We start from the raw sequence: 26,042 nt of genomic DNA, 5'->3' as shown, positions 1-26,042 counted from the left end.
TGCCCCGTTTATCAACTATTATACTGATGATGACAATCTCATTTTACTTATTCTCTCATCTAAGTTCAGATAGACTGGAAAGTATTAAATACATGGTCAAGAATGCCATAAAAAAGAAAAGTTCTGCTTTCACTAACTGTAATTGTTTTAGTAGGTTTAATTAAACAAATATGAAGTGCATCCAAACTTCAGCATTGACATGAGTGCCTTCTGATCCTTGATCCCAAATCCTGATGAAAAGTATTGAAAACTGAAAATTTATTTCGGTTGGAATTAATAGTCAACTTTCGTAATAAATTAGCAATTTACGAAGGTAAATTTGGCTGAGGTAAATGGCATGGAATTATCAAAGATTACCTGGTGAATAGGGTTCGCATTTGTGGTAGTTTTCATTACACCAATGATTTTCTGTTTCTTCCATTGCCAGTAGATCAGAGTCCAGTCAGGATTTCCAGACTGTGCAATCAAATACTTGGAGTCTGGCGAGAAGGCAATACTGACAAACTCCTGAGACTGAAGATCATTCACGCTGAGTAACTTTTTCTTTCTGCTTTGATCATGCTGTATATCATATATTGCCACTGTGGCTCTTTCACCCTTTTCAGAAATGGCCAGATATCGTCGATTAGGACTAAAGGCAAGAGCCAGCATTCCCTGGGATTTGTCAGAACCTGCATTTAACAGTACAACACAAATAGAGGTTAGTAGTTAATGCCTACAAAATCAGTAGAACCATGATGACATACTTGATATGGTCATATCAAGTAGAATCCTGCATTTTCTTTAAGGGAGAAAGCAAAATTGGATGTGTTGATGTGGAACAGACAGTTTAGAAGTAAAGCATATTAGTTGTACAAGTGCATTACATAAAAGAATGCAGATCGTTGCCAGTCCTACATACAAAAAGCTTTTGAGGTCAGTTGAGCCACCTGGAAAGGGTTTATCGGCAAAGGGGAGCTGCTTGCAATGAAAAGTTAATACGTGAGCCATTCTAACTGTTCTGGCAAATTTTCTGAGACTTAGTTTCAGAAGCATCAGGACATGTTCACCCTTAATCATGGACAGTGAGTGGAGTTTAATGTAGGTGAGGAGGTCCCACCTTGCCATTAAGAGCCCTGTATTGCTTCTTCTCAGAAAAGCCCACCATATTAACTACCAGTCAAACACTTAATGTCCTCGTGGGCCTTCCCATGCTCAAGATACCTGGAGTGGCAGATATTCTGTCTTCCAAGAGGTGTCAGTCAGTCAAGGTCCAGTAATTCTTCATTGTTCAGCAGTACCACTGGGGAAGCGGTGTTTGCTAATTTGCTGATGGTATAATGGCAATATTACAGGTCTAGTAATTCAGAGGCCCAAGTTAATGCTCTGAAACATGGGTTCTAATCCCAACATGACAGCTGGTGAAAATTAAACTAAATTAATTAACAAGTCTAGAATTGATAGTCTCAGTAAGGACCATGAAACTATCATCAATAGTAATAAAAACCCATCTGGTTCACTATCATCCTTTAGGGAAGGAAATCCCTCATCCTTACCTGGTCTGGCCTACATGTGACTCCAGATGATGATTTGCAGTGAGGAAAACTCTGATGCTCCTCTGGTTCTGTTTACGTTTGACTCTGGTTTATCTGGTGACTGCACACTGACTCCCTGGTTCATGATTGAATGAGGGTTGGGGCCAAATCCCTCTTCTCCATCACTCCAGAGGGGGAAAAGGGGCCTGATCAAGGGTTTACTGAACAATGATGTGGGTATGCCGGCGTTGGACTGGCGTAAACACAGTAAAAAGTCTGACAACACCAGGTTTTAGTCCAACCTATTTATTTGATAATATACTCACAAGCTTTCGGGTTAGCCCCTTCGTCAGGTGAATGGAGAGTTCTGGCCTCAGACAGAGCATATAAAGCACAGACAGTTTAGAGATTACTGATTAGAATGCGAACCCTTACACCTAACCTGCTGTTCAAGACCTGAAGTGGCTGATAATGTGAGTGGAAGGAGCACTGATCACAGTTTAAAGAGATGTGTATTGTCTCCAGACAGTACAGTAAGTGAGGTTTTGCAAACCCAGGCAAGTCACGGGGGTTACAGATAGTGCGACATGAACCCAAGATCCCTGTTGAGACCGTCCTCATGTCTGCGGAACTTGGCTATCAGTCTCTGTTCAGCGACTCTGCGCTGTCGTGTGTCGTGAAGGCCGCCTTGGAGAATGCTTACCCGAAGGTCAGAGGCTGAATGCCCGTGACCACTGAAGTGTTCGCCAACAGGAAGGGAACAGTCTTGCCTGGTGACTGTCGAGCGATGTTCATTCATCCGTTGTCGTAGCGTCTGCAAGGTCTCCCCAATGTACCATGCTTCGGGACATCCTTTCTTGCAACGTATCAGGTAGACAATGTTGGCCGAGTTGCAAGAGTATTTACCATGTACCTGGTGGACGGTATTCTCACGTGTGATGATGGTATCCATGTCGATGATCTGGCATGTCTTGCAGAGGTACATTACATTGGGGAGACCATGCAGACGCTACGACAATGGATGAATGAACATCGCTCGACAGTCACCAGGCAAGACTGTTCCCTTCCTGTTGGCGAACACTTCAGTGGTCATGGGCATTCAGCCTCTGACCTTCGGGTAAGCATTCTCCAAGGCGACCTTCACGACACACGACAGCGCAGAGTCACTGAACAGAGACTGATAGCCAAGTTCCGCACACATGAGGACGGTCTCAACAGGGATCTTGGGTTCATGTCGCACTATCTGTAACCCCCGTGACTTGCCTGGGTTTGCAAAACCTCACTTACTGTACTGTCTGGAGACAGTACACATCTCTTTAAACTGTGATCAGTGCTCCTTCCACTCACATTATCAGCCACTTCAGGTCTTGAACAGCAGGTTAGGTGTAAGGATTCGCATTCTAATCAGTAATCTCTAAACTGTCTGTGCTTTATATGCTCTGTCTGAGGCCAGAACTCTCCATTCACCTGACGAAGGGGCTAACCCGAAAGCTTGTGAGTATATTATCAAATAAATAGGTTGGACTAAAACCTGGTGTTGTCAGACTTTTTACTGAACAATAGCAGAGTCCTGCCAGAATGTGTGTTACTGGTGGTTTTAGTGGGCCTTACCATTTATTTTGCATTGAGGGCAGTATCCAGATGGCATGAGGACTTTTCCCAGTGGGAGAAGGGTTAAAGACAGTGAGGCGTTAAAGTTATGAACAATACCTTTTAATAAGGTGAATTGTGATTGTGATAATTGATTCTGAACTCTAACTACCAGTGCTTTACTTCACCCCTACCTGCTCTGTGTCCCAAAAAGTCCTTTATCTTGCGAGCCCTCCCATTATGTCAATTTGGGTTCCCAGGATGCATATCAGAACATGAGGTGGTCTGCTGCTTTCCATGCCTGCAGCCTGAGATACCCTCAGTGGGCATCGTCTGGAGGATCAGGCTGACTTTCGAGTGGCATGCGGCACCGTAGTTTGACCACTGCCCCTAAAATGCGCTGGTTCAGGAAGGGGACAGTTAGAAGGGCTTGTCACTGCCAGAGTCTACTTGGTGGAAGGCCCCAGGATGGGCTGAGGATGGGCACCAGCACTTCCTCCTCCCTCGTGGTGCTATTGGGTTGCTGGGTTATTCCACAAGAGGATATTGTGGGCGTGGCAGGTCGGTGGTCGTGGACAGCTGGCATGTCTGGGCACCATGCCTAAGCAGAGAAGGAATAGGAATGCTGGGGAGGGGTGGTTAAGGATAATGCTGAGCAGTTGGGTGCTGGGAAGCTGACAGTTGGCAATATGAGAGTTTACAGTGACTTTCTGAAGGTGACGAAAGGGTCAAAAGGGGAGACGGGGTGGGGGTAGCATTTACCCTTGTAGATCATGGGAGGCCATTCATCTTTTTACAATATCAAATCCTCTTCCTCTTGATCACGTTGCTCGCACTAACCTCTGCTATCACCTGCTCCCAGGCGAGATTTATCATATTGTTTTCGGGAGATCTCCTGCCAATCTGTGGGTAGATGGTTGCTCACCTTTCCTTCCACTGCATCCAAAACTCTTGCTAGGGGCACCTCCAAAAATCTTGGAGTTGGTATTCGAGCAGCCATCTTCCAGGCTTGAATGAGAGTGCATGTTGTGGAACTGTTCATATTCAGCACCCCCTTTGATGGAAGTGCTCAGATGAGCCCTGTGGTGAGTGTATCAGATGTTTTGTGCCTTAGGTACATATTTTTCATGTCGGAAAGAACTTGATGGTGTGGACATTCCACCTCCTGCACCACCACCACCACTACCATCGCCTCCCCCACCCCATCATGTACTAGTTCCAGCGAGTGGTAGGAAAGCCAGTGGATGTCAGAGGAGTAGGAAAGGAATGGCTGTGCTGAGGACTGAGGGTGGTAGAGGAGCTGAATAAATCATGAGAAACATTTTTATTCACAATTAGAAAACATCTGTTAATTTTGTGGACAGGGACATATGCACTCAGCTGACTGCTTGATTTAGATGTGATTATCTTCCCTAGTATTCTGCATGAAAAATATCTAAGCAAGTTGAGGATAAGTGGGCAAAGTTTTTGAAATAATGGCTCCTAAAACTTTGAGAATAGGATTGATGGGAGCATCAGCTTGACCTTCACAGCAATCCATTCAGGAGAATCGTAACTTTCCAGATTTTAACATAAGTGAGCTCCCCAGAATCTGAGCTGCCATTGTGTCCCTCAAAGAGCTAAACTTCTCAGCGTTCACTCATAGAAAGTCTGAGCCATAATGTTGCATTGTGTAAATAAACTCCACTTTCAGGCTGCCTGTAATTTTACTATGAAATGAAGTATAAAACATAGAAGAAAGATACTTTTTATATATGTTGGCATCCTTCCATCCATGAGAGATGGTGGATGTGCAGCAAAGAATCTGTTTAAGTGGGGTGTCTCTTTTTATTACAGCTTTGCTGATGGCTGTGATGGCCAATCTTTGGGAGGCAGCTTCATCACAAGCACAGCACATGAAGCTGCCAAGTGACATTTTGAGTTGTTGTTGGCATGGTTGATGCCTATTGCCAAACTGCTTTAGCTACTGGTTGACATTCTAATGTACACCAGCCCATAGGAAGTGCTGCCATTTCCCCTTTTCATCAGTGCAACAGTTAATGTTTAGAAATTTTGTGTCATGCAAAGATGCCTTGAAGCGAAGCCTTGGGTGTTCCACTGGTCATCTGGCTCTGGCTACCTCACCATACTCAAGGTCCTCAGATATACAACCGCCTTCCATTTTGAGGACCGGATCTACTGAAGCTCTCTCTGTTTAGTTAGTACCAACATTCTTGGGAGTCCTGCCTTTGTGAAGACTGCTGCATTTGTGATTTTTTTCCTATCAGGATATACCCACAATGCGCTTCAGTCTGCAATGAAGGAAACCATTGAGTTTATTTTCCTGGTCGCTGTTAAGTTACCCATGGAAACACGTGAAAGTAGCCATAACAACCATCTCTGCAGAAGGGTAGGTCTGTTCCACAGGAAATACATGGTACCGTACAAAAGCCACAGAGGCATCTCATTTCTTAGCATCACAGGGAAGGCCTTCGTTAGAGTCAGATTTAAGAGACACCATCTATTCAGAAATCAATTATACCCATGCCGGAAGATTTACTAAAATGATCTTCTCCATATGCCAGTTACCAGGGAAATGGTCCCTTTACCTTACTTTTATCTTACTTTCTCACTACAGCATTCAACAACAACAGAGTAGGGCTGTAAAAGATTTTGGGAAAGACTGATTGTCCACCAAAGCTCCTCAGTAAGGAGATTTTATATTGTTTACAAATAAAATATATATGTAGATATGAGTAAGTTTTTGTGTGTGTCTCATTTTAGATTACTTAGATTATAAAACAATCCATTAGAAAATAACCCTGAACCCTCTCTTTAAGAACATAAGAAATAGGAGCAGGAGTAGGCCATCTAGCCCTTCGAGCCTGCCCCGCCATTCAATAAGATCATGGCTGATCTGAAGTGGATCAGTTCCACTTTCCCGCTTTCTCCCCATAACCCTTAATTCCCCTGTCTATCAGAAACCTATCTACCCATGACTTAAGTATATTCAGCAAGGTAGCCTCCACCACTTCAACGGGCAGAGAATTCCAGAGATTCACCACCCTTTGAGTGAAGAAGTTCCTCCTCAACTCCGATCTAAACTGCTCCCCCCTTATCTTGAGGTTGTGTCCCCTAGTCCTGCTATCATTTCTAAGTGGGAAGAATCTCTCTACCTCTACCCTATCCATCCCCTTCATTATCTTATATGTCACTATAAGATCCCCCCTCATCCTTCTAAACTCCAACAAGTACAGACCCAGTCTATTTAGCCTCTCTTTTAGGCCAGCCCCCTCATCTCCGGTATCAGCCTAGTGAACCTCCTCTGCACTCCCTCCAAGGCCAATATATCCTTGCGCAAGTGCAGCAACCAAAACTGCACACACTACTCCAGCTGTGGCCTCTCCAGTGCCCTGTACAGTTGCAGCAAAACCTCCCTACTTTTATATTCTATTCCCCTCGCTATAAAGGCCAACATTCCATTCGCCTTCTTGATCACCTGCTGCACCTGCAGACTGGGCTTTTGCGACTTGTGCACAAGGACCCCCAGGTCCCTCTGCACTGTAGCATGCTGCAGCTTTTTGCCTTTTAAATAATAATCCATCCTACTATTATTTCTGCCAAAGTGGATAACCTCATACTTGCTAACATTATATTCCATCTGCCAGGTCCTTGCCCACTCACTCAGCCTATCCAGATCTCTCTGCAGACTTACCACACCCTCCACGCAATTTGCTTTTCCACTCATCTTCGTGTCATCAGCAAATTTCATCACCCTACACTCAGCCCCCTCCTCCAGTTCATCTATATAAATGGTAACTAGTTGAGGCCCCAGCACTAGTCACCAACCGCCAATCAGAACAGCACCCATTGATACCAACTCTCTGCTTCCTATTAGACAGCCAATCCTCTATCCACACTAACATCTTACCCCCAACTCCGTGCACCCTAACCTTCTATAACAAAGACAAAATTAAGAGATAATTTTAAAAATGCAGCTTTCACAACTTTAGTATATTTTTGACTGACTAGCACTTCTTTCTAAGTTATAGATTTACCACCAGTGTCATAAATATTACCAGGCAATAAATGATAATGAAGCATCCACACACTCAGGAACTACAAAGATATTGAAAGGGTCAATAATCACACAAGTTTAAAAATCACACAGCTGCTAAACTCAGTCACACAGGAAAAACTATGAGTAAAACCACAGGTTTTGATCAAAGCAGGTCCAGTTAACAATCAAGGACCATAAAATTCCTAGTTACAAGGGAACCCTCAGTAACACAACATACATTTAAGGCCTCTATTGACTTATGCACAGCTGCAGCTTGTTAGCATCTGTTATATCAGTTGATATACCACTGGTTAAAAATATAAGTATCATAATCATGTCTAGAAGGTAATAGATAACTAGAAAGAATTACATGCTTGGTGATATTGTAATTAGGAGACATGCAAAAGTTGTAATTGGACAACTATCATATGTTATACACTATGTAATCCAAATTGTTAATTCTGAGTGAACATAGATATCTCCTGTTTCAAATGTACATCTTTTAATTGGTATATGCTAATTTCTTGTAACTAAATCTTAATTATTAATGTCTGTACATATCTTGAATTAGAGCTCTCCTTGGTAACTGCCAGTTGGAGCCAATCTGCACTATAGTTCATAACAAAGACCTTGTCTGAAACTCCAAGAGTATTCTTCTGGTTTTCTCAAGAGTGTGAGAGTGAAGCACACTATATTTGAATATACACAAAATTTTAAAGATAAATGTAGCTTTGAGGGGCAAGTAACATAAACCATAATAGTAACACCTGTGAGGTTATGACGTGTGAAACCAAAGGATAAGTTACTCTTTAAAATTACCTTCTTCCTATGTCTTTAGTAATAAGTAGTATTGGTAACACAATTAATATAAATCAGAGTTGCTGAAGCAATTGGATTTCCGAAAAGCTGCAGATTGGGATTCCCTCAATAGCTTAGCAGGTTAATGCAGAGAGTAGCTCAGAAAGGAAGAAAAGTTCTAAGCTTGATTCCCAGTCTCTGAACCAGCAACCAAGTCTTTACAATTGACCTTGGCACCTAGAGCTAAAGACAATTCCTGCTCCTAATTTCAATCCAACAACCTTTACTGGAATTGCAAGCATGGATTTCTCACAAGGAAGGTATCAACTTAACCTGTGCCAGCTAGAGGGTTTGGAAAACACAGAAGAAGCTTGTAAAAGATGCAAGGACAAAACAAGTGTCAGATGCAATTGCACATAGATAATTTTGAGATTATACATTTGGGGCAAGGCAAGTGGGAGCCTATAAATATTGTAAAGTTGCTGAAGGTTTGCAAATAAATAAAGAAACCAGAAGATTTAAATATAATTTCTTGCAAGAGCAAGCAGAAAACTATACCATAGTGCCACCCCATAGTTTCCTGACTTGGAATTATTTTGTTGATATTTCACTGTCACTGTAGCAAAATCCTAGAACTCATCCTTAAAAGCACTTTGGATATGCCTGCACCACATGGACAGCAACAGTTCAAGAAGGTGGGTCACCAGTATCTTCTGAAGGGCAGTTAAAGATAGACAATTAATGATGGCCCAGCCAGAAATGCCTGTATCTGAAGAATAAATACTAAAATGAAGGCTTTCACTTTAATTCTTACATTGTTCAGAATTAAAGAGCGATTCCTGTACTATGTTAAGCCTCTTACCTGGAAAGAATTTCTGCCATTTCTGGTCGACGTTGTAACGCACACAGCTGCTCCCAGCTGGGTACATTATGCTTTGATCATCAAAGTAAAAAACATTATTGACAACAGAGGCTTGTAACCCAAAAATATGATGGGGTTGAATAATTGGGATAGACATGGTGAACTGTTAGCTTGTGCACTCTCTTTTAATACTTTTTTCTCTTTCTATACTTTTCTGTATAAATCTTGCTAGTAAATTGCATCTCCAAATCTCTAACACACTTTCCAACTCATATACATTATCTTGGTCTATGGCCCTTATAGGCTACATAATTTTCTTACACTATCTTTTAATACTTTATTCTATAACTTGTCACTTTTGCTTACTCTATGTCTTTCTATTACTTATTGTCTTGCCTCTACTAATATACTTTGTCCAAATCTTCTTTTTATATATTCTCTGGTGTATTCTCTGTCTGTCATAGGCCTTTTAACATTATCTCTGCCTCATTCACTCATTAGCAATGTTTAAATCCTACTCTTTGACTTAGTCACACACTTAACCATTTTAGCACATTTGAGTTTCAACCACTCTGCCTTTAGTGTCCTCTCTATGTTTACCTCTACGTGTTCTCTCCAAAATTGTCACTGTCTATGACTCTGTCACTCTCCTCTCCTCTTTCACACTCTAACAGTCTGTTCCCAGTGTGCTCTCTCCCTCTATCACTCTCTTTATTGTTATCACACTATCACTCGTTCTCGATCAACTTCTCTTTCAACCTCTCTCTCTAACCCTCCCTCCTCCTGCTCAGCTCTCTCTCTCTTTCTGTATCGCCCTATTTTCACTCTAAATCTCTCTATCACTCTCTATCAGTGTATATCACTCTATTGTTGTCACTCTATCACAGTCTATCACTCTCTTTTTACTTATGGCTCTATCACTGTCTTTCTATCACTCTTTTTCTATTTATCACTCTATCACTATCTCTATCAGTCTTTCTATTTATCATTCTATAAATGTCTCTCTCTCTAGAATTGTCTACCTCCCTATATTTATCTGTCACTCTATCACTCTCTTTCTATTTATCACTCTATCACTCAGTCTATCAGTCCTTTTCTATTTTTCTATCTATCACTCTCTCTCTATTACCGTCTCTCTCAATCACTCTATCACTGTCTCTCTCTCTATCACGGTCTCTCTCTCTCTCTCTATCACTGTCTGTCTCTCTCTCTCTGTCACTGTCTCTCACTCTATCACTGTCTCTCTCTCTATCACTGTCTCTCTATCACTCTCTATCACTCCCTCTCTATCAGTCTCTCTCTCTATCACTGTCTCTCACTCTATCACTCTCTATCACTCCCTCTCTATCACTGTCTCTCACTCTATCACTGTCTCTCTATCACTCCCTCTCTATCACTGTCTCTCTCTCTCACTCTATCACTGTCTCTCTCTCACTCTATCACTGTCTCTCTCTCACTCTCTATCACTTCCTCTCCTCTCTCTATCACTTTCTCTCACTCTATCACTCTCTATCACTCCCTCTCTATCACTGTCTCTCTCTCTATCAGTGTCTATCACTCACCATCACTCTATCTCTCTCTCTCTAACCCTCTCTCCTCCTCCCCAGCATTTTCTCCCCTCTCCTCTCTCTTCTTTCCCGATGTATTTTCACTCTCTCTCCCTCCTTCTCTCTCTCTGGATGTCTCTCCTGCCGCTGCTGTAAATATTGCCGTTACCATGGACACCAACCGGAAACCAGCCCGGACCCACTGGAATTGTGGGAGTTGTAGTTCGGCTGGGCTCAGGGAGTCAGACAGCCAGCCAGGGGGTCAGGGGTCAGATGGCCACCCGGAGAGGGGGGCGGGTCAGGGGTCAGTTGGCCACCCGGCGAGGGGGACGGGTCAGGGGTCAGATGGCCACCGGGGGGTCACTGAAACTCTGCTCCCCCCAGACTGGGGGGTGGGGCTGCACTGAGATAGACTGTTTCTAAGTTGCTCTTGCAGAGGGTTAGCACGGACAAGGTGGGCCGAATAGTCCAGCTGTTTCTGGGCTGTGACCATGCAGAGTATGTCCCTCCTCAGTGCACTCAACAGTGGCCCAGCCAAGTGACCATGAGAAAAGGGATTCTTCTTAGAAACAGGTTCACAAACTTTATCTCCACTGTTCCTCAATTAAATACTGGCTGTTTGGGGTAAACTCATTACAATACAGAGGGAAAATAAATATGTCAGTTGCTGTGGTTTGTGTCACTGCTCAGGGTCCAGTTGTGTTCTCTGATAGTTGTGCAGATCATGGAGTTTGCACTGACAACAATCCCATCCAGGCTTAACCCCATAATTTGGGGTGGCATGGCGGTACAGTGGTTAGTGCTGTTGCCTCACAGCGCCAGGAATCTGGATTCGATTCCAGGCTTGGGTGACTGGTTTAGATTTAGGGGGATTTGAGGACAAGAGGGTGATGACAGTCTGGAGTGCACTGCCTGGGAGGGTGGTGAAGGTGGGATGCCTCACATCCTTTAAAAAGTAGCTGGATGAGTGCTTGGTATGACATTCAAAGCTACGGTCCAAGCACTGGTAGGTGGGATTTGGTGGGCAGGTCAGGCATTTCATGCATTGGTGCAGACTTGATGAGCTGAAGGGCCTCTTGTACACTGTAGTACTCTGTGATTCTGACTGTGTGGAGTTTGCATGTTCTTCCCGTGTTTGCATGGGTTTCCTCTGGGTGCTTCCGGTTTCCTCACAAAGTCCAGAGATGTGCGGGTCAGGTGCATTGGCCTTGATAAATTGCCCCTTAGTGTCCTGGGATGCATAGGTTAGAGGGATTAGCGGGGAAAATATGTGGGGTTATGGGAATAGGGCCTGGGTAGTATTGTTATCAATGCAGACTCGATGGGTCGGATGACCTCATTCTGCGTTGTAGGGATTCTATGATAATCTCACGTACTTACCCTGCTAATCACCATAAAGGGCAATTTAGCATGGCCAATCATCCTAACCCACACATCTTTCAGATTGTAGATGTAAACTGACACATCCAGAGGAAACCCGTGCAGACAAGGGGAGAATGTCCAAATTTTACACAGTCATCCGAGGCCAGAATTGAACCTAGGTTCCTAGCACTGTGAGGCAGACGTGCTAACCAATTAGCACCAACTTATTTGTCACTCTTCTGCTGCTACAGTGATCATGAGAGACCATAAGGACAAAAATATCACTGATACTGAATAGAATTGTTCTCAAACGTAGTAATAAAACGAATAAGATCCACATCCATCAAGGGGCTGAAGCAACTTGTTGGAGTGCTATTTCTGTTTTACACAGATTCGTAGTAGAAAACATTTTTATATTCCAGGGTTCAGAAATAAATTAATGGGTTGAAAATTTAGCTTGCAATTTCAGCAACTTGAAATTGAGTTTTCTACAGTCCTGCTTCTGTAGCTCACCATTCAAACACCAGTAGTGTCATTTTTACTGCCCTCTAGTGACTTCTTGAAGGAGAGCAGAATTTCAGATTTGTTGTCAATGGTTTTTTTTTCAATCCATTCGACAGTATAAACATATGAAATAGGAGTTCTGCTCCTTTTGGTCCCTCGAGTCTGCTTCACCTTTCAGTAAGATCATGGTTGATCAGTTTGTATTTCAAATTCCACATTCCTATCCACCGCCAATAACCTTTGATTCCCATGCCGAACATGTTCCATCAATCTCGCCCCAGGGAAAGTGGAAGAGATCGGAATGATGTCAGGACCCTTACCCAATAATTTCAGAATGATTCCACCCATGTTGCCCTTGAACCTGCCTCCAACAAGCTGGGAAAATCCTACCTCACGATCGCCATTTCTGATACCCTCCCTTAAACAGCCAGTTAGAAAAAGTGACCCACAGTTAAGAAGGGAGTTTTGGGATTTTGACTGAGGTTCAGCAAAGGAATGGCAATTTAGTTACAAATCAGAAAGGTGCACTTGGAATATATTGTTTAATTCTGGTCGCCACACTACCGGAAGAATGTGGAGGCTTTGGAGAGGGTAGAGAAAAGATTTATCCAGGATGTTGTCTGGTATGGAGAGCATTATGTATGAGGAGAGGTTGGAGAAACTTAGTTTATTCTTACTGGAACAACAAAGGTTGAGGGATGACCTGATAGAAGTCTACAAAATTATGAGAGGCATGGACAGAGTGGATTGTCAGAAGCTTTTTCCCAGGGTGGAAAAGTCCATTACTAGGGGGGGGGCACAGGTTTAAGGTGTGAGGGGCAAGGTTTAAAGGAGATGATAAGGCAGATTTTTTACACAGAAGGTGGTGGGTGCCTGGAACTTGTTGCCAGGGAAGTTAGTGAAAGCAGATATGGTAGTGACTTTTAAGGGGCATCTTGACAAATACATGATTAGGATGGGAATAGAGGGATCTGGTTCCCAGAAAGGTAGGAGGCTTTAGTTAAGTTAGACAGCGTGGCCGGTGCAGGCTTGGAGGGCCAAAGGGCCTATTCCTGTGCTGTAATTTTCTTTGTTCTTTGTGCGAATCTCAAAAGGGAATCATGACAGTGGTGCTGTCCCCAGGCAGCTGCTACTCTTGTCCTTCTTGGTGGTAGAAGTTTGTGCTGTCAAAGGAGGTGTAGCAAGTTGTTGTAGAGCATCAGATTCTTAGGTCATTGGGATCTTTTCAGGGCAGAAGTGACCTATTTGAGTGGGACGGGTTGCATCTGAACTGGAGAGGGACCAATATCCCAGAGGGTAGATTTGCAAGTGCTACAAAGGAGAGTTTAAACTAGATTGACAGGAGGGTGGGATCCTCACAGCAGGGAAGCAAATGAGGGGCTGAAAGGAGATGCAGTGCCCAGCAACGGCAAGCTCAATATACATGATAGGCAGGGAGCGTGGAAAACCTGTTGGATTAAACTGCATTTATTTTAATGCAAGAGGGCTGACAGATAAGGCTGATGAACCCAGGGCATGGATAGGTTCATGGGACTGGGATATTATAGCCATAACTGAAACATGGCTAAAAGAGGGTCAGGACTGGCAGTTCAATGTTCAGGGTACGGTGCTTTAGGTGGAACAGAGCTGGAGGAAAGAGAGGAGAGGGAGTTGCATTTTTGATTAAGGGGAGCATAATGGCAGTAGTCAGAGATGAAATAACCGAGGGGCCATCCAGCAAGGCTTTGTGGGTGGAACTAAGAAATAAGGAGGGGATGGTGACATTATTGGGGTTGTACTATAGGCCCACAAATAGTCAATGGGAATTAGAAGAATAAATATGCAGAGAAATTGGGGAGTAACTGGGTTGTCATTGTAGGGGATTTTAATTTTCCTAACGTAGACTGGGACTGTCACAATGTTAGGGGCTTAGATTGGGTGGAATTTGTTAAGTGTGTTCAGGAAAGTTTCGTCGGCAGTATGTGGAGGGTCCTACTCGGGAAAGGGAAAACTTGACCTACTCTTGGGCGATAGAGCAGGGCAAGTAACTGAAGTGACGGTGGGGGACCACTTTGGGATTGGTGACCATAGTTCTAATAATTTTAAAATGGTTATGGGAAGGGATAAAACTGGTCCACAGATGCAATTTCTAAATTGGGGCAAGGTGAATTTTGATGGAATTAGACAGAGGCTTGCAAAGGTCGATTGGAGTAGCTTGTTTGAGGGCAAAGGGATCTCCAGCAAGTGGGAAGCATTTATAAGTGAAATAGATAGAGTTCAGCGTCCATATGTCCCTGTTAGGATGAAAAGCAAGGCTGGCAGGAGTAGGGAATCCTGGATAACAAAACATATTGAGGTTTCGATCAGGGAAAAAAAAAAGGCATGGTTCAGATACAAGCAGCTGGAACCAAGGGTTTCCCTAGAGGTGTACAGGGGATACAGGAGTATACTCAGTAAGGAAATTAGGAGGGCAAATAGAGGGCAGCTTTGGCTGAGAGGTTTAAGGTGAATCCAAAAGGATTCTTTATGTATATTAAAGGAAAAAGAATAACTAGAGAGCGAATAGGACCCCTCAAGGACCAAAGTGGACACATTTGTGTGGAACTGCAGAAGATGACTGAGGTTCTCAATGAATATTTCTCCTCTGTGCTTACCATGGAGAAAGCACCCATACTTCCCTCATTGGAGATCTCTACTGTATCCTGAAGATACACAAGGCCAACACACCTAGCTATCCCATTATATCAGGCGATGGGACCTGTGTGAGAACTTCTCTGGCCATGTCGAAGGCATCCTGAAACGCATTGTAGAAGGAATCTGTCGCACAACTATAGACTTCTTACAGAAACTCAACACCCATGGAGCAGTTGAACCAGGAACACTCCTCATCACAATGGATATCTCAGCACTCTACACCAGCATCTCCCACAACAATGGCATTGCTGCAACTGCCTCAGTACACAACACCAACAACTGCCAATCTCCAGATGCAATTCTTCAGCTTATCCGCTTTGTCCTGGACCACAACATCTTCACAACCAGTTCTTCATCCAGACACACGGAACAACCAGGAAGACCAAATTCGCATCTCAATACATCTTCATACAGAAGTTCGAATAAGACTTCTTCATTGCACAGGACATTCAACTGACGCTGTACACTAGAAACATCGATTATATTTTCTTTCTTTGGACTCACAGTGAAGAATCACTGAAACAAATACATGATGATGTCAACAAGTTCCATCCCACTATCAGACTCACCATGGACTATTCCCCAGAATCGGTTGCATTTTTGGACACACATCTCCATCAAGGACGATCACCTCAGCACTTCATTGTACCACAAGCTCACAGATAACCTCATGATGCTCCACTTCTCCAGCTTCCACCCTAAACCTTCTAAAGAAGCCATCCCCTTCTGCCAAGTCCTCTGTATAGACAGGATCTGCTTAGATGAGGAGCAATGCAATAAACACCTCCAGATGCTGAAAGATGCCCTCGTGAGAACACGATCTGGCGCTTGACTCATCGATCAACAGTTCTGACGTGCCACAGCGAAAAACTACACTGACCTCCTAAGAAGACAAACACAGGACACGACCCACAGGGTACCTTCGTTGTCCAGTACTTTCCACGAGTGGAGAAGTTACAACATCTTTTTCGGAGCCTTCAACATTTCATTTATGAAGACGAACATCTTGCCAAGGCCATCCCCACAAACCCCCATGCTTGCTTCAAACAAAAAAGCAGCCTCAAACTGGCCATTGCTCGTAGCAAACTACCCAGCCTTCAGGAGAACAGCAATCACTACACCACACAATCCTGTCAAAGCAAAAGGGTCATCGACACGGATGCCATCATCTCACATGAGAACACCATCCACCAGGTACACAGTACACACTCATGTGACTTGGCCAATGTTGTCTACCTCATATTCTGCAGAAAAGGATATCCCGAGGCATGATATGGACGAGACTATGCAGACCATAAGGAAACGGATACCACTCGACAATCTATAGGCAGGAGTGTTCCCTACCTGTCAGGGAGCACTTCAGCTGTCAAGGGCATTCAGCCCCTGATCTTTGGGTGAGCATTCTCCAAGACAGCCTTCATGACACAAGATAATGCAGAATCGCTGAGCAGCAACTGATAGCCAACTTCTGCATGCATGAGGACAGCATCAACCTGGATCTCAGGTTCATGTCACACTACAGGTAACCCCCACCATTTGGCTTGGGCTTGCAAAATCCTACTAACTGTCCTGGCTTGACACAATTCACACTTCTTTAAGCTGTGATTAAACTTCTCTCCACTTGGATTATCTGTACTTGAAAGACATGATTATCAGTAAATACTCGCATTCCAGCCATTATCTTGCAATTGAGTCTTTGTCTACATATGCCCTGTTTGCAAACCCAAGTTACCTAATGAAGGAGCAGAGCTCTGAAAGTTGGTGATATCAGATAAACCTGTTGGACTTTAACCTGGTGTTGTGAAACTTCTTACTGTGCCCATCCTAGTCCAATGCTGGCATCTCAACATCATGGCTACCATGGATAGAGACATGAAGACTTGGGAACCTGGGAAAGTTAGTGGCGATATATTAGAGACAGTTTGCATTACTGCAAAGAAGGTACAGGGTGTATTAAATGTATGAAGGTGGATAAATCTCCTGGTCCTGACCAGTTATATCCAAGAACACTGCATGAGCCTAAAGAAGAAATTGTGGGAGCCCTGACTGAGATATTTGCATCATTATTAGACACAGGTGAGGTACCAGAAGACTGGATGGTAGCAAATGTTGTGTCCTTTTTTTAAGAAGGGCTGCAAAGAAAAACCTGGGAATTATAGATTGTTAAGCCTAACATCATGTGTGTCCAAATGGAATTTAATGTTGGCAAGTGTGAGGTGGTCCACTTTGGTAGGAAGAATGGTAGGAAGGACTATTACTTACGTGGCAAAAAACTGCAGCAGGCGACGGTGCAGAGGGACCTCGGGGTCCTTGTGCATGAGTCGCAAAAACCCAGCTTGCAGGTGCAGCAGGTGGTCAGGAAGGCGAATGGGATGCTGGCCTTCATAGCGAGGGGGATTGAATATAAAAGTAGGGAGGTCTTGCTGCAGCTGTATAGGGCATTGGTGAGGCCGCAGCTGGAGTACTGTGTGCAGTTTTGGGCGCCGCACCTGCGCAAGGATATTTTGGCCCTGGAGGGAGTGCAGAGGAGGTTTACTAGGCTGATACCGGAGTTGAGGGGATTGAGCTATGAGGAGAGGCTGAATAAACTGGGCTTGTACTCGTTAGAGTTTAGAAGAATGAGGGGAGATCTCATTGAGACGTATAAGATGATGAATGGGATGGATAGGATAGAGGTGGAGAGACTCTTCCCGCTCAAAAAAGACAGTAGGACTAGGGGGCACAGCCTCAAGATAAAGGGGAGGCGGTTTAGAACGGAGTTGAGGAGGAACTTCTTCACTCAAAGGGTGGTGAATCTCTGGAATTCTCTGCCCGTTGAAGTGGTGGAGGCTGCCTCGCTAAATATTTTTAAGAAGCGGGTTGATGGGTTCTTGATAAGAGAGGGGATTAAGGGTTATGGGGAGAGGGCGGGAAAGTGGAACTGAGCCACAACAGATCAGCCATGATCTTATTGAATGGCGGGGCAGGCTCGAAGGGCTAGATGGCCTACTCCTGCTCCTATTTCTTATGTTCTTATATGTTCTTATGTTCTTAAGCCTAACATCTGTGGTGAAAAAGTTACTGGAGAGGATTCTGTGGGATAAGATGTACAGGCATTTGGAAAGACAGAGCTTGATTAGGAGTAGTCAGCATGGCTTTGTGCGTGGGAGATCATGCCTTACAAATTTGTAGAGTTTTTTGATGAAGTGATCAGGAAGGGTGATGAGGGCAGTGTGGTAGATGTAGCTGATATGGACTGCAGTAAGGTCTGTGATGAAATTCCACAAGGCAGGCTGCTCCGGTAGGTTAGGTCACAGGGAATCCAGGAAGAGCTGGCAAATTGGATATACAATTGGCTTGATGGTAGGAAGCAGGGGGTAATGGTGGAAGGATGCTTGTTGGACTGGAGGCCTGTGGTGTGCTTCGGGGGTCAGTGCTGGACCCATTGCTGTTTGTTATCTATATCAATGGTTTGGATGGGAATGTACAGGGCATGATCAGTAAGTTTGCAGAATACACTAAAATAGGTGGTATTGTAGAGAGTGAGGAAGGTTTATCAAAAATTGCAGCAGGATCTTAATCAGCTGGAGAAGTGGGCTGAGAAATGGCAAATCAAGTTCATTACAAATCAGTATGAGGTGTTGCATTTTGGAAAGTCAAATCAAGACTGGACTTTTACATGAATGGTAGAACCTTAGGGAGTATCGGGGAACAGAGAGATCTTGGAGTTCAGGTGCACAGTTCTCTAAAGGTGAAGTCACAGGTGGATAGGACAGTGAAGAAGGCTTTGGCATGCTGGCCTTCATCAGTCATGGCATTGAGTATAGAAGTTGGGAAGTTACGTTGCAGTTGTATAGGATATTGGCGAGGCCGCACCTGGAGTATTGAGTTTAGTTTTGGTCACCTTGCTATAGAACTGCTATAGTTATGGAACTGGAGAGAGTGCAGAAGAGATTTACAAGCATGTTGCCAAGTCTCAAGGGACTGAGTTATAGGGGGAGATTGGACAGGCGAGGATCTTTTTCTTTGGAGCGTAGGAGACTGAGGGGTAATCAAGAGAGACATGGATAGGGTGAATGCACTTAGTCTTTTTCCCAGGATTGGGGAATCGAGAACCAGAGGGCATAGGTTTAAGAGTGGAAAGAATTAATGGGAAACTGAGGAGTAACTTTTTTTACTCAGAGGATGGTATGTATGTGGAATGAGCTGCCAGTCGAAGTGGTTGAGGCAAGGACATTGAGAATATTTAAAAGGCATTTGGACAGATACATGGATAGGAAAGGTTTAGAGGGATATGGGGCCAATACAGGCAAGTGGGGTTAGCTTACATGGGCATTTTGAGTGGCATGGACCGATGGGCCTGCCTCCATTCCATAGATTCTATAATGTATGATCTTGTAGATGGTACACAGTGCAGCCACTGGTGATTCAGGAAGTGCATGCTTAAGGTTATGGATGGGTTGCTGGTCAAGTGGACTGCTTCATCCTTTGTAGTGTGAAGTCTGTTGAGTGTTGTTGGAGCTGCAGTCATCTGGCAGGTGAAGAGTACTCCATCACAATTCTGATTTGTGCCTGGAAAGATGGTGTACAAGCTTTAGGAATTAGGTAGTGAGTTTCCCATCACTGAATTCCCAGCTTCTTGTAGCCACAGTATTTATATGACTGGTCTATGGTTTAAGATGTTGATGGTGGGCATTCAGCAAAGGTAATGCCGTTGAATGTCAAGGCGAGATAAGAGCATAAGAAATAGGAGCAGGAGTAGGCCATCTAGCCCTTCAAGCCTGCCCCGCCATTCAATAAGATCATGGCTGATCTGTCGTGGCTCAGTTCCACATTCCCGCCCTCTCCCCATAACCCTTAATCCCCTCTCTTATCAAAAACCCATCAACCCGCGTCTTAAAAATATTTAAGCGAGGCAGCCTCCACCACTTCAACGGGCAGAGAATTCCAGAGATTCACCACCCTTTGAGTGAAGAAGTTCCTCCTCAACTCCGTTCTAAACCGCCCCCCTTTTATCTTGAGGCTGTGCCCCCTAGTCCTACTATCCTTTCTGAGCGGGAAGAGTCTCTCCACCTCTATCCTATCCATCCCATTCATCATCTTATACGTCTCAATGAGGTCTCCCCTCATTCTTCTAAACTCTAACGAGTACAAGCCTAGTTTATTCAGCCTCTCCTCATAGCTCAACCCCCTCAACTCCGGCATCAGCCTAGTAAACCTCCTCTGCACTCCCTCCAAGGCCAAAATATCCTTGCGTAAGTACAGCGCCCAAAACTGCACACAGTACTCCCAGCTGCGGCCTCACCAATGCCCTATACAGCCGCAGCAAGACCTCCCTACTTTTATATTCAATCCCCCTCGCTATGAAGGCCAGCATCCCATTCGCCTTCCTGACCACCTGCTGCACCTGCAAGCTGGGTTTTTGCGACTCATGCACAAGGACCCCGAGGTCCCTCTGCACCGCCGCCTGCTGCAGTTTTTCCCCACGTAAGTAATAATCCTTCCTACCATTATTCCTACCAAAGTGGACCACCTCACACTTGCCAACATTAAATTCCATTTGCCAGTTCCTGGCCCATTCGCCCAGCCTATCTAGATCCTTCTGTAGACTCTCCACACCCTCCGCACCATTTGCCGTTCCACCGATCTTGGTGTCATCAGCAAATTTTGACACCCTACACTCGGTTCCCTCCTCCAGATCATCTATATAAATGGTAAATAGCTGAGGCCCCAGCACCGACCCCTGGGGCACTCCACTAGTCACCATTCGCCAATCCGAATAGCACCCATTGACCCCCACTCTCTGCCTCCTATTTGACAACCAATCCTCTATCCACGCTAACACCCTACCCCCAACTCCATGTCCCCTGACCTTCTGCAATAACCTCTTGTGAGGTACTTTGTCAAACGCCTTCTGAAAATTAAGAAAGGCCACATCCACCGGCTCTCCTCTATCCACCGCCCTAGACACATCCTCATAGAACTCCAGTAAATTTGTCAGACACGACTTCCCTTTAACGAAACCGTGCTGCGTCTGCTCTATCAAGCAATTCCTCTCAAGATGCTTCGCTATTTCCTTCTTGATGACGGATTCTAACATTTTACCTACAACAGACGTTAAACTAACCAGCCTATAATTCCCTGCCTTTTGCCTGGCACCCTTCTTAAACAACGGCGTAACATTAGCCGTTTTTCAATCTTCCGGCACTTCCCCGGAATCCAGCGACGTCTGGAAAATAACCACTAAGGCATCCACTATCACCTCCGCCATTTCTTTCAGAACCCTCGGATGCATTCCATCCGGTCCTGGGGACTTGTCCACAATCAGCCCCTCCAGTCTGTCGAGCACCGCCTCTCTCGTAACAGTAATGTCATTAAGACCCTCCAGTCCTACCACCTTTCCATCGCTAACACCCGGCAAATTATTCACGTCCTCCTCCGTGAAGACAGAAACAAAAAAGTCAGTCAGGACCTCAGCCATATCCCCATCCCCTACCACTAAGTCCCCCTTCTTATCCTCTAAGGGACCAACGTTCACCCTAGCCAGCCTCTTCCTTTTTATATATTTATAAAAACTCTTGCTATCCTTTTTTATATTAAGCGCTAGCCCAGCTTCATAGTTTCTCCTACCCTTCTTTATCAACTTCTTTGTCAATCTTTGTTGACATTTAAACCTCTCCCACTACTCTTAGCTACTCTAAACGCCTCTGCTTTTAATTTAACACTTTCCTTCACCTCCTTCGTTATCCACGGCTTATTACCTCTCCTCCTACTGTCCTTTTTGACCATCGGAATAAATTTCCACTGAGCGCCAAGAAAGATCTCCTTAAAGATCCTCCACTGCTCCTCAGCAGACCTACCAGCAGAGAGGAGATTCTCTCTCACATTTTCAAACACAGCCAGAATTTTTAAAAAAATGTTAGTTTTCAACTCTTCCTGCCACACTTTCTCTTCTCTACCACTGGTAATTGCTCTTTCAATGATTGCTCCTCTCTTCTCTGGAATCCCCTCCCCTGACCCATTCCACCTTTCCAATTGCACCCTCCAGTTTCAGAGATGTCCTGAAAACCTATCTCTGGAACAAAGCCCTCTGCTCACATTGTGGACATGATCCTTCCACCCATTCGGGTCTCGCTCCCGCTGCAGCGAAGCCGGAGGATTTGGTGGCCAGCCAAAGCTCCATTCACTGCCGTGGGAATCGGAAAATCCCACTGCCATGAATGGTCGGAAAATTCCGGCCCCTGTTTTTCATATGCTTTAACCCTCTTACTGGGCAGCCACGGTCTTTTCTCCACATTGTAAAATGTTTCAAAATGTTCCCTTACCCGAGGACAGCTATAGAAATATTTTATTTTAGGGGTTTCTTTTAAAGCATTTAAAAATGTTCCTTTTTATATAAGATCACGCAGAGTCATGCTGTTTGAGAGAATAATCTGCTTTATCAAAACTTTGATTTAAAATACTTCACATACGTTTAATTTCCTATAAAGGAAAAAGTGCAATGAATAATTTTGTTACATTTATATCAACATTTTTTTTTAAAAAGTCAAGCAATGGCCAGTGCACTCTCAATAGCATTAGTATTTGTGTTTTGAACAATATATGCTGGTTTGGATGAGAGGGCACATTTTAAGGTAATTGGCAAAAGAAGCAATTCACCAAACCCGCACATCTTTGGACTGTGGGAAGAAACCGGAGCACCCTGAGAAATCCACGCAGACATGGAGAATGTGCAAACTCCACACAGACAGTGACCCAAGCCAGGAATCGAACCCAGGTCCCTGGAGCTGTGAAGTAGTAGTACTAAGCACCGTGCCAATAATTAATGAAAGAGAGTGTTGAATATGATTGATCTTCTGCTATCTCACAATCACGTCAAAGAAACACGTTCCTCAAAGAAATGGAAGGCTGCCACTATTGAAAGCATGTGCAGACATGAGGTTGAACAAGAAGGGACTTGACTCTTATGGACAACAAAAAACCTTGCAGTAATTATGATCTAGGTTAACACATGTTTAATAGCTAGTAGGGCTAGTCTCATGTCGATGACTGCTCTATCGAACAATATGCAAGTAACTGATTCAGAGAGGGTGGAAGAAAATTGGCGATTAAAAAGGTGGAAAAAAAATGGAATTGCACTTTTCCAAAAATTGGAATAGTCAGAATTTACTTTAAAATCCGCTCATCTGTTTTGAATGTGGCATTGTGATAACATCACCAGGAACAGTGATCCATAGAATTGGCAGTGTGAATGGATTACATTAACCCCAATGCAAATACATGGTCTCTTGGCTATTTATGCAATTTCAACTTGCGGTGTCAATCTCAGAAGCGCATCCGCCAATTTCCCAAATTACGCCATCAACACACGATTTGTAGGAGAACATTAAACCTGAAAGAGAAAATGAAAGCAACAAAGCAATCCCTTCAAATCTTTTGTTACTCATTTCAATGCAAGTGGAAAATATAGATGAGCACTCGAACCTTCACGGCTCACAAGGTGATGGACCAAGTGCTGGAAAATGGGATTAGAATGGATAGATGCTTGATAGCTGGTGTACACACACACACACACACACACACACACACACACACACACACACTGGGCTGAATGGCCTTTTTCCATGCTGTAAAACTCTATAATTTTATAATAGCTTGTGCAATATTTATGCAATGATTGTCACACAATGATTTTTTTAAAAAATGTCCTCAGTCTTTAGGAGGTGCCATTGCGCACGGTTCCTTGGCAAATGAGTCTGATTTAATTATCGTTCCACAATCAAATGGCACTCATTGTGCAAATTAGCAGAAGCCTCTATAATCAGGTCAGATTTCTTTCCATTGAAAGATGTACATTGAAGACACAGCTCAGGCTTGAGGCCTGTTACGGTGACATTGAGCTGATGATGTCGAATTCTTCATGATGGTCTCTCTTGCAAATGAGATTTTAGGTCTGACTAATCGCCACGAGAAGTGCTATCAGAAATGCCAAGTTTCCACATAGGTACACCATGAATAAGAGCAAGGCAGGCTCCACCTGTAAAAACAACAGTAAATATCGTCACTAATTAAACCAGCAATAATTCCTGGCTAACTCTGAATGCAATTAGTTAACCCTTTTTTTTAAAAAAAAAATAGCAACCAGTTGGTGGAGTTTGGAATGGACCTACCTTATATTAAGTTGATCTTTCTCTTCACCCTAGCTATGTCTGTGACACATTCTGCACCTTCTCCTTTCCTTCCCTCCTATGCACTATATGAACAGTATGTTTTGTCTGTATAGCACGTAATAAACAACACTTTTCACTGTGCACTAATGCTTGTGACAATTATCAAATTGAAAAAAACAAAAATCAGATTAGAAATCTGTATTACCAGAGAGAGAATGATGGCTCAATAACTCCATCTCATAAATGTTACACCTCAACAACTCTCCCAAATGCTCAGCCAGTTAAGGCGATGACCATATTATCATACAAGTCAGGAAATTCATGATGGTGTTAGTTGAGGCACTGATATCAATATCCTGGGAGGTTACCATTGACTAGAAACTCAACTGTATGAGCCATATAGATACTGCAGCTACAAATGTAGATCAGAGGCTAGGAAACCTGCAGCGAGTAACTTACCTCAAGACTCCCCAGAGTCTGTCCACCGTTTACGAGGCACAAGTCAGGAGTGTGATGGAATATTCTCCAGTTGCCTGGATGAGTGCAGCTCCAACAACACTCGAAGCTCAATGTCATCCAGGACAAATCAGCCTGCCTGATTGTTTGTGGATGGAGTACCATTCACTTCCTCCACCACCGGTGCACACTGGCAGCAGTGTGCACCATCTACATTGCAAGAACTCGCCAAACCTCCTCAGGCAGTACCTTTTAAACACATGACTACTCCCACATAGAAGGACAAGGGTAGCAGGTATCTAGGAACACCACCACCTGGAAATTCCTCTCCATGTCACTCAGCATCCTGACTTGGAAATATGTCACTATTCCTTCACTGTTGCTGGGTCAAAATCGTGGAATTCCCTCTAATAGCACTGCAGGTGCATTTATGATCTGTAGCAGTTCAAGAAGGCAGTTCACTAGGACAACTAGGGATGGACTATAAATGCTGGCTTAGCCAGTGATGCCCACATCTCTTAAATGAAAAATAAATTATGTGTTTGGTGCTTGCTCTAAATGGTTCAAGCTGTAAGAGTAGGCAGTGAGTGGATGCTTAAAGCCTTTTTGTTGACCTGAAGACTGCACCAAACTCATTGTTTCATAGAACGATAGAATGACAGAACACTGAAGGAGACTATTCAGCACAGCATCTCAGTGCCATCTAGCTGTATCACTGTCCCTTTACAGTTGTTGGATCAAAGTCCTGGAACTCTCTCCCTAACAAAACTGTGGATGTACTACACCACATGCACTGCAGCAGTTCAAGAAGGCAGCTCACCAATAGTTTAAGGGCTATTATGGATGGGCAGGACATGAGGTGCTACTCCTCCAGTTTGCATTGGGCTTCACTAGGGCATTGCAGCAGGCCAAGGATGGGCATGTGAGCTTGAGAGCAAGATGTTGAGTTAAAAATGGCAAACGACAGAAGGAGTACTTGCAGACTGGGTGAAGATGCCCCTCAAATCAGTCATTCAGCCTGGGCTTGGGACATCTTTGGGAGGGGTAAACCACTACATCGATGCAAGTTCTTTGCTTTTTCTTATGTCCCTCAGCTTCGTAAAAGGCACATAAAGAGCAATGAATTGGACAAGCTACTTGAGGATGACTGGCACACATGGAACTAAGCTCCAGGAAGAGGCCCAAATCTTATGGAACAATGGAAGTGAAGATAAAAAAAATTGAGAAGAGAAAACCACTCATTCACCTACTAATGGTTCCAATAATCCTTCAAAGTTGTTGATGTTGGAGTAAAGAACATTGAACTGTTAGATTTAATTTGCCCTTTGTCCTCATGCATTAAAATGACTCTGCTGATTACCCACATTTAAGATAAGTTACGGTTCAATGTAGATAAGAGACAACTTTGTACCATGGTTTTGCTTTCAATCATTACTAATCCTAAGAACATAAGGAACAGGTGTGAGAACAGACCACATGGCCCCCTGTGCCTCCTCGACTATTACACAAGGTCTTGGCTGATCATTTGCCAAAGCTCTACCTTCCCAT

General features: G+C 43.9%; 2 protein-coding genes and 1 long non-coding RNA gene across 4 annotated transcripts in view; 1 reads left to right on the top strand and 2 right to left on the bottom strand.

Moving 5' to 3' along the window:
- Positions 1 to 9,593, bottom strand: part of cfap57 (cilia and flagella associated protein 57) — a 67,847-nt gene extending 58,254 nt beyond the window's left edge. Inside the window, exons 1-2 of the mRNA XM_080195299.1 lie at positions 8,804 to 9,593; positions 358 to 671 (exon numbers count right to left, since the gene is read on the bottom strand). Coding sequence (XP_080051425.1) covers positions 358 to 671; positions 8,804 to 8,960 — 471 coding nt within the window. The 5' untranslated portion in view covers positions 8,961 to 9,593. The remainder of the gene's footprint in view (positions 1 to 357; positions 672 to 8,803) is intronic.
- LOC145347642 (uncharacterized) lies at positions 613 to 25,716 on the top strand. The gene is made up of 2 exons (XR_013887836.1): positions 613 to 700; positions 25,589 to 25,716. It is a non-coding gene; the product is annotated as an uncharacterized LOC145347642 (long non-coding RNA).
- LOC145347638 (ferric reductase 1) overlaps positions 23,468 to 26,042 on the bottom strand; it is a 40,951-nt gene continuing 38,376 nt past the window's right edge. For both annotated transcript variants that reach the window (XM_080195293.1, XM_080195294.1), the window contains exon 16: positions 23,468 to 23,905. In XM_080195293.1, the coding sequence (XP_080051419.1) occupies positions 23,816 to 23,905 (90 nt within the window). In that variant the 3' untranslated portion in view covers positions 23,468 to 23,815. The remainder of the gene's footprint in view (positions 23,906 to 26,042) is intronic.

This window comes from Carcharhinus amblyrhynchos, chromosome 9, assembly GCF_965287045.1.
Source record: "Carcharhinus amblyrhynchos chromosome 9, sCarAmb.v2.hapA, whole genome shotgun sequence".
Classification (NCBI taxonomy): Eukaryota; Metazoa; Chordata; class Chondrichthyes; order Carcharhiniformes; family Carcharhinidae; genus Carcharhinus; species Carcharhinus amblyrhynchos.
This window is presented reverse-complemented; position numbering and strand designations above follow the sequence as displayed.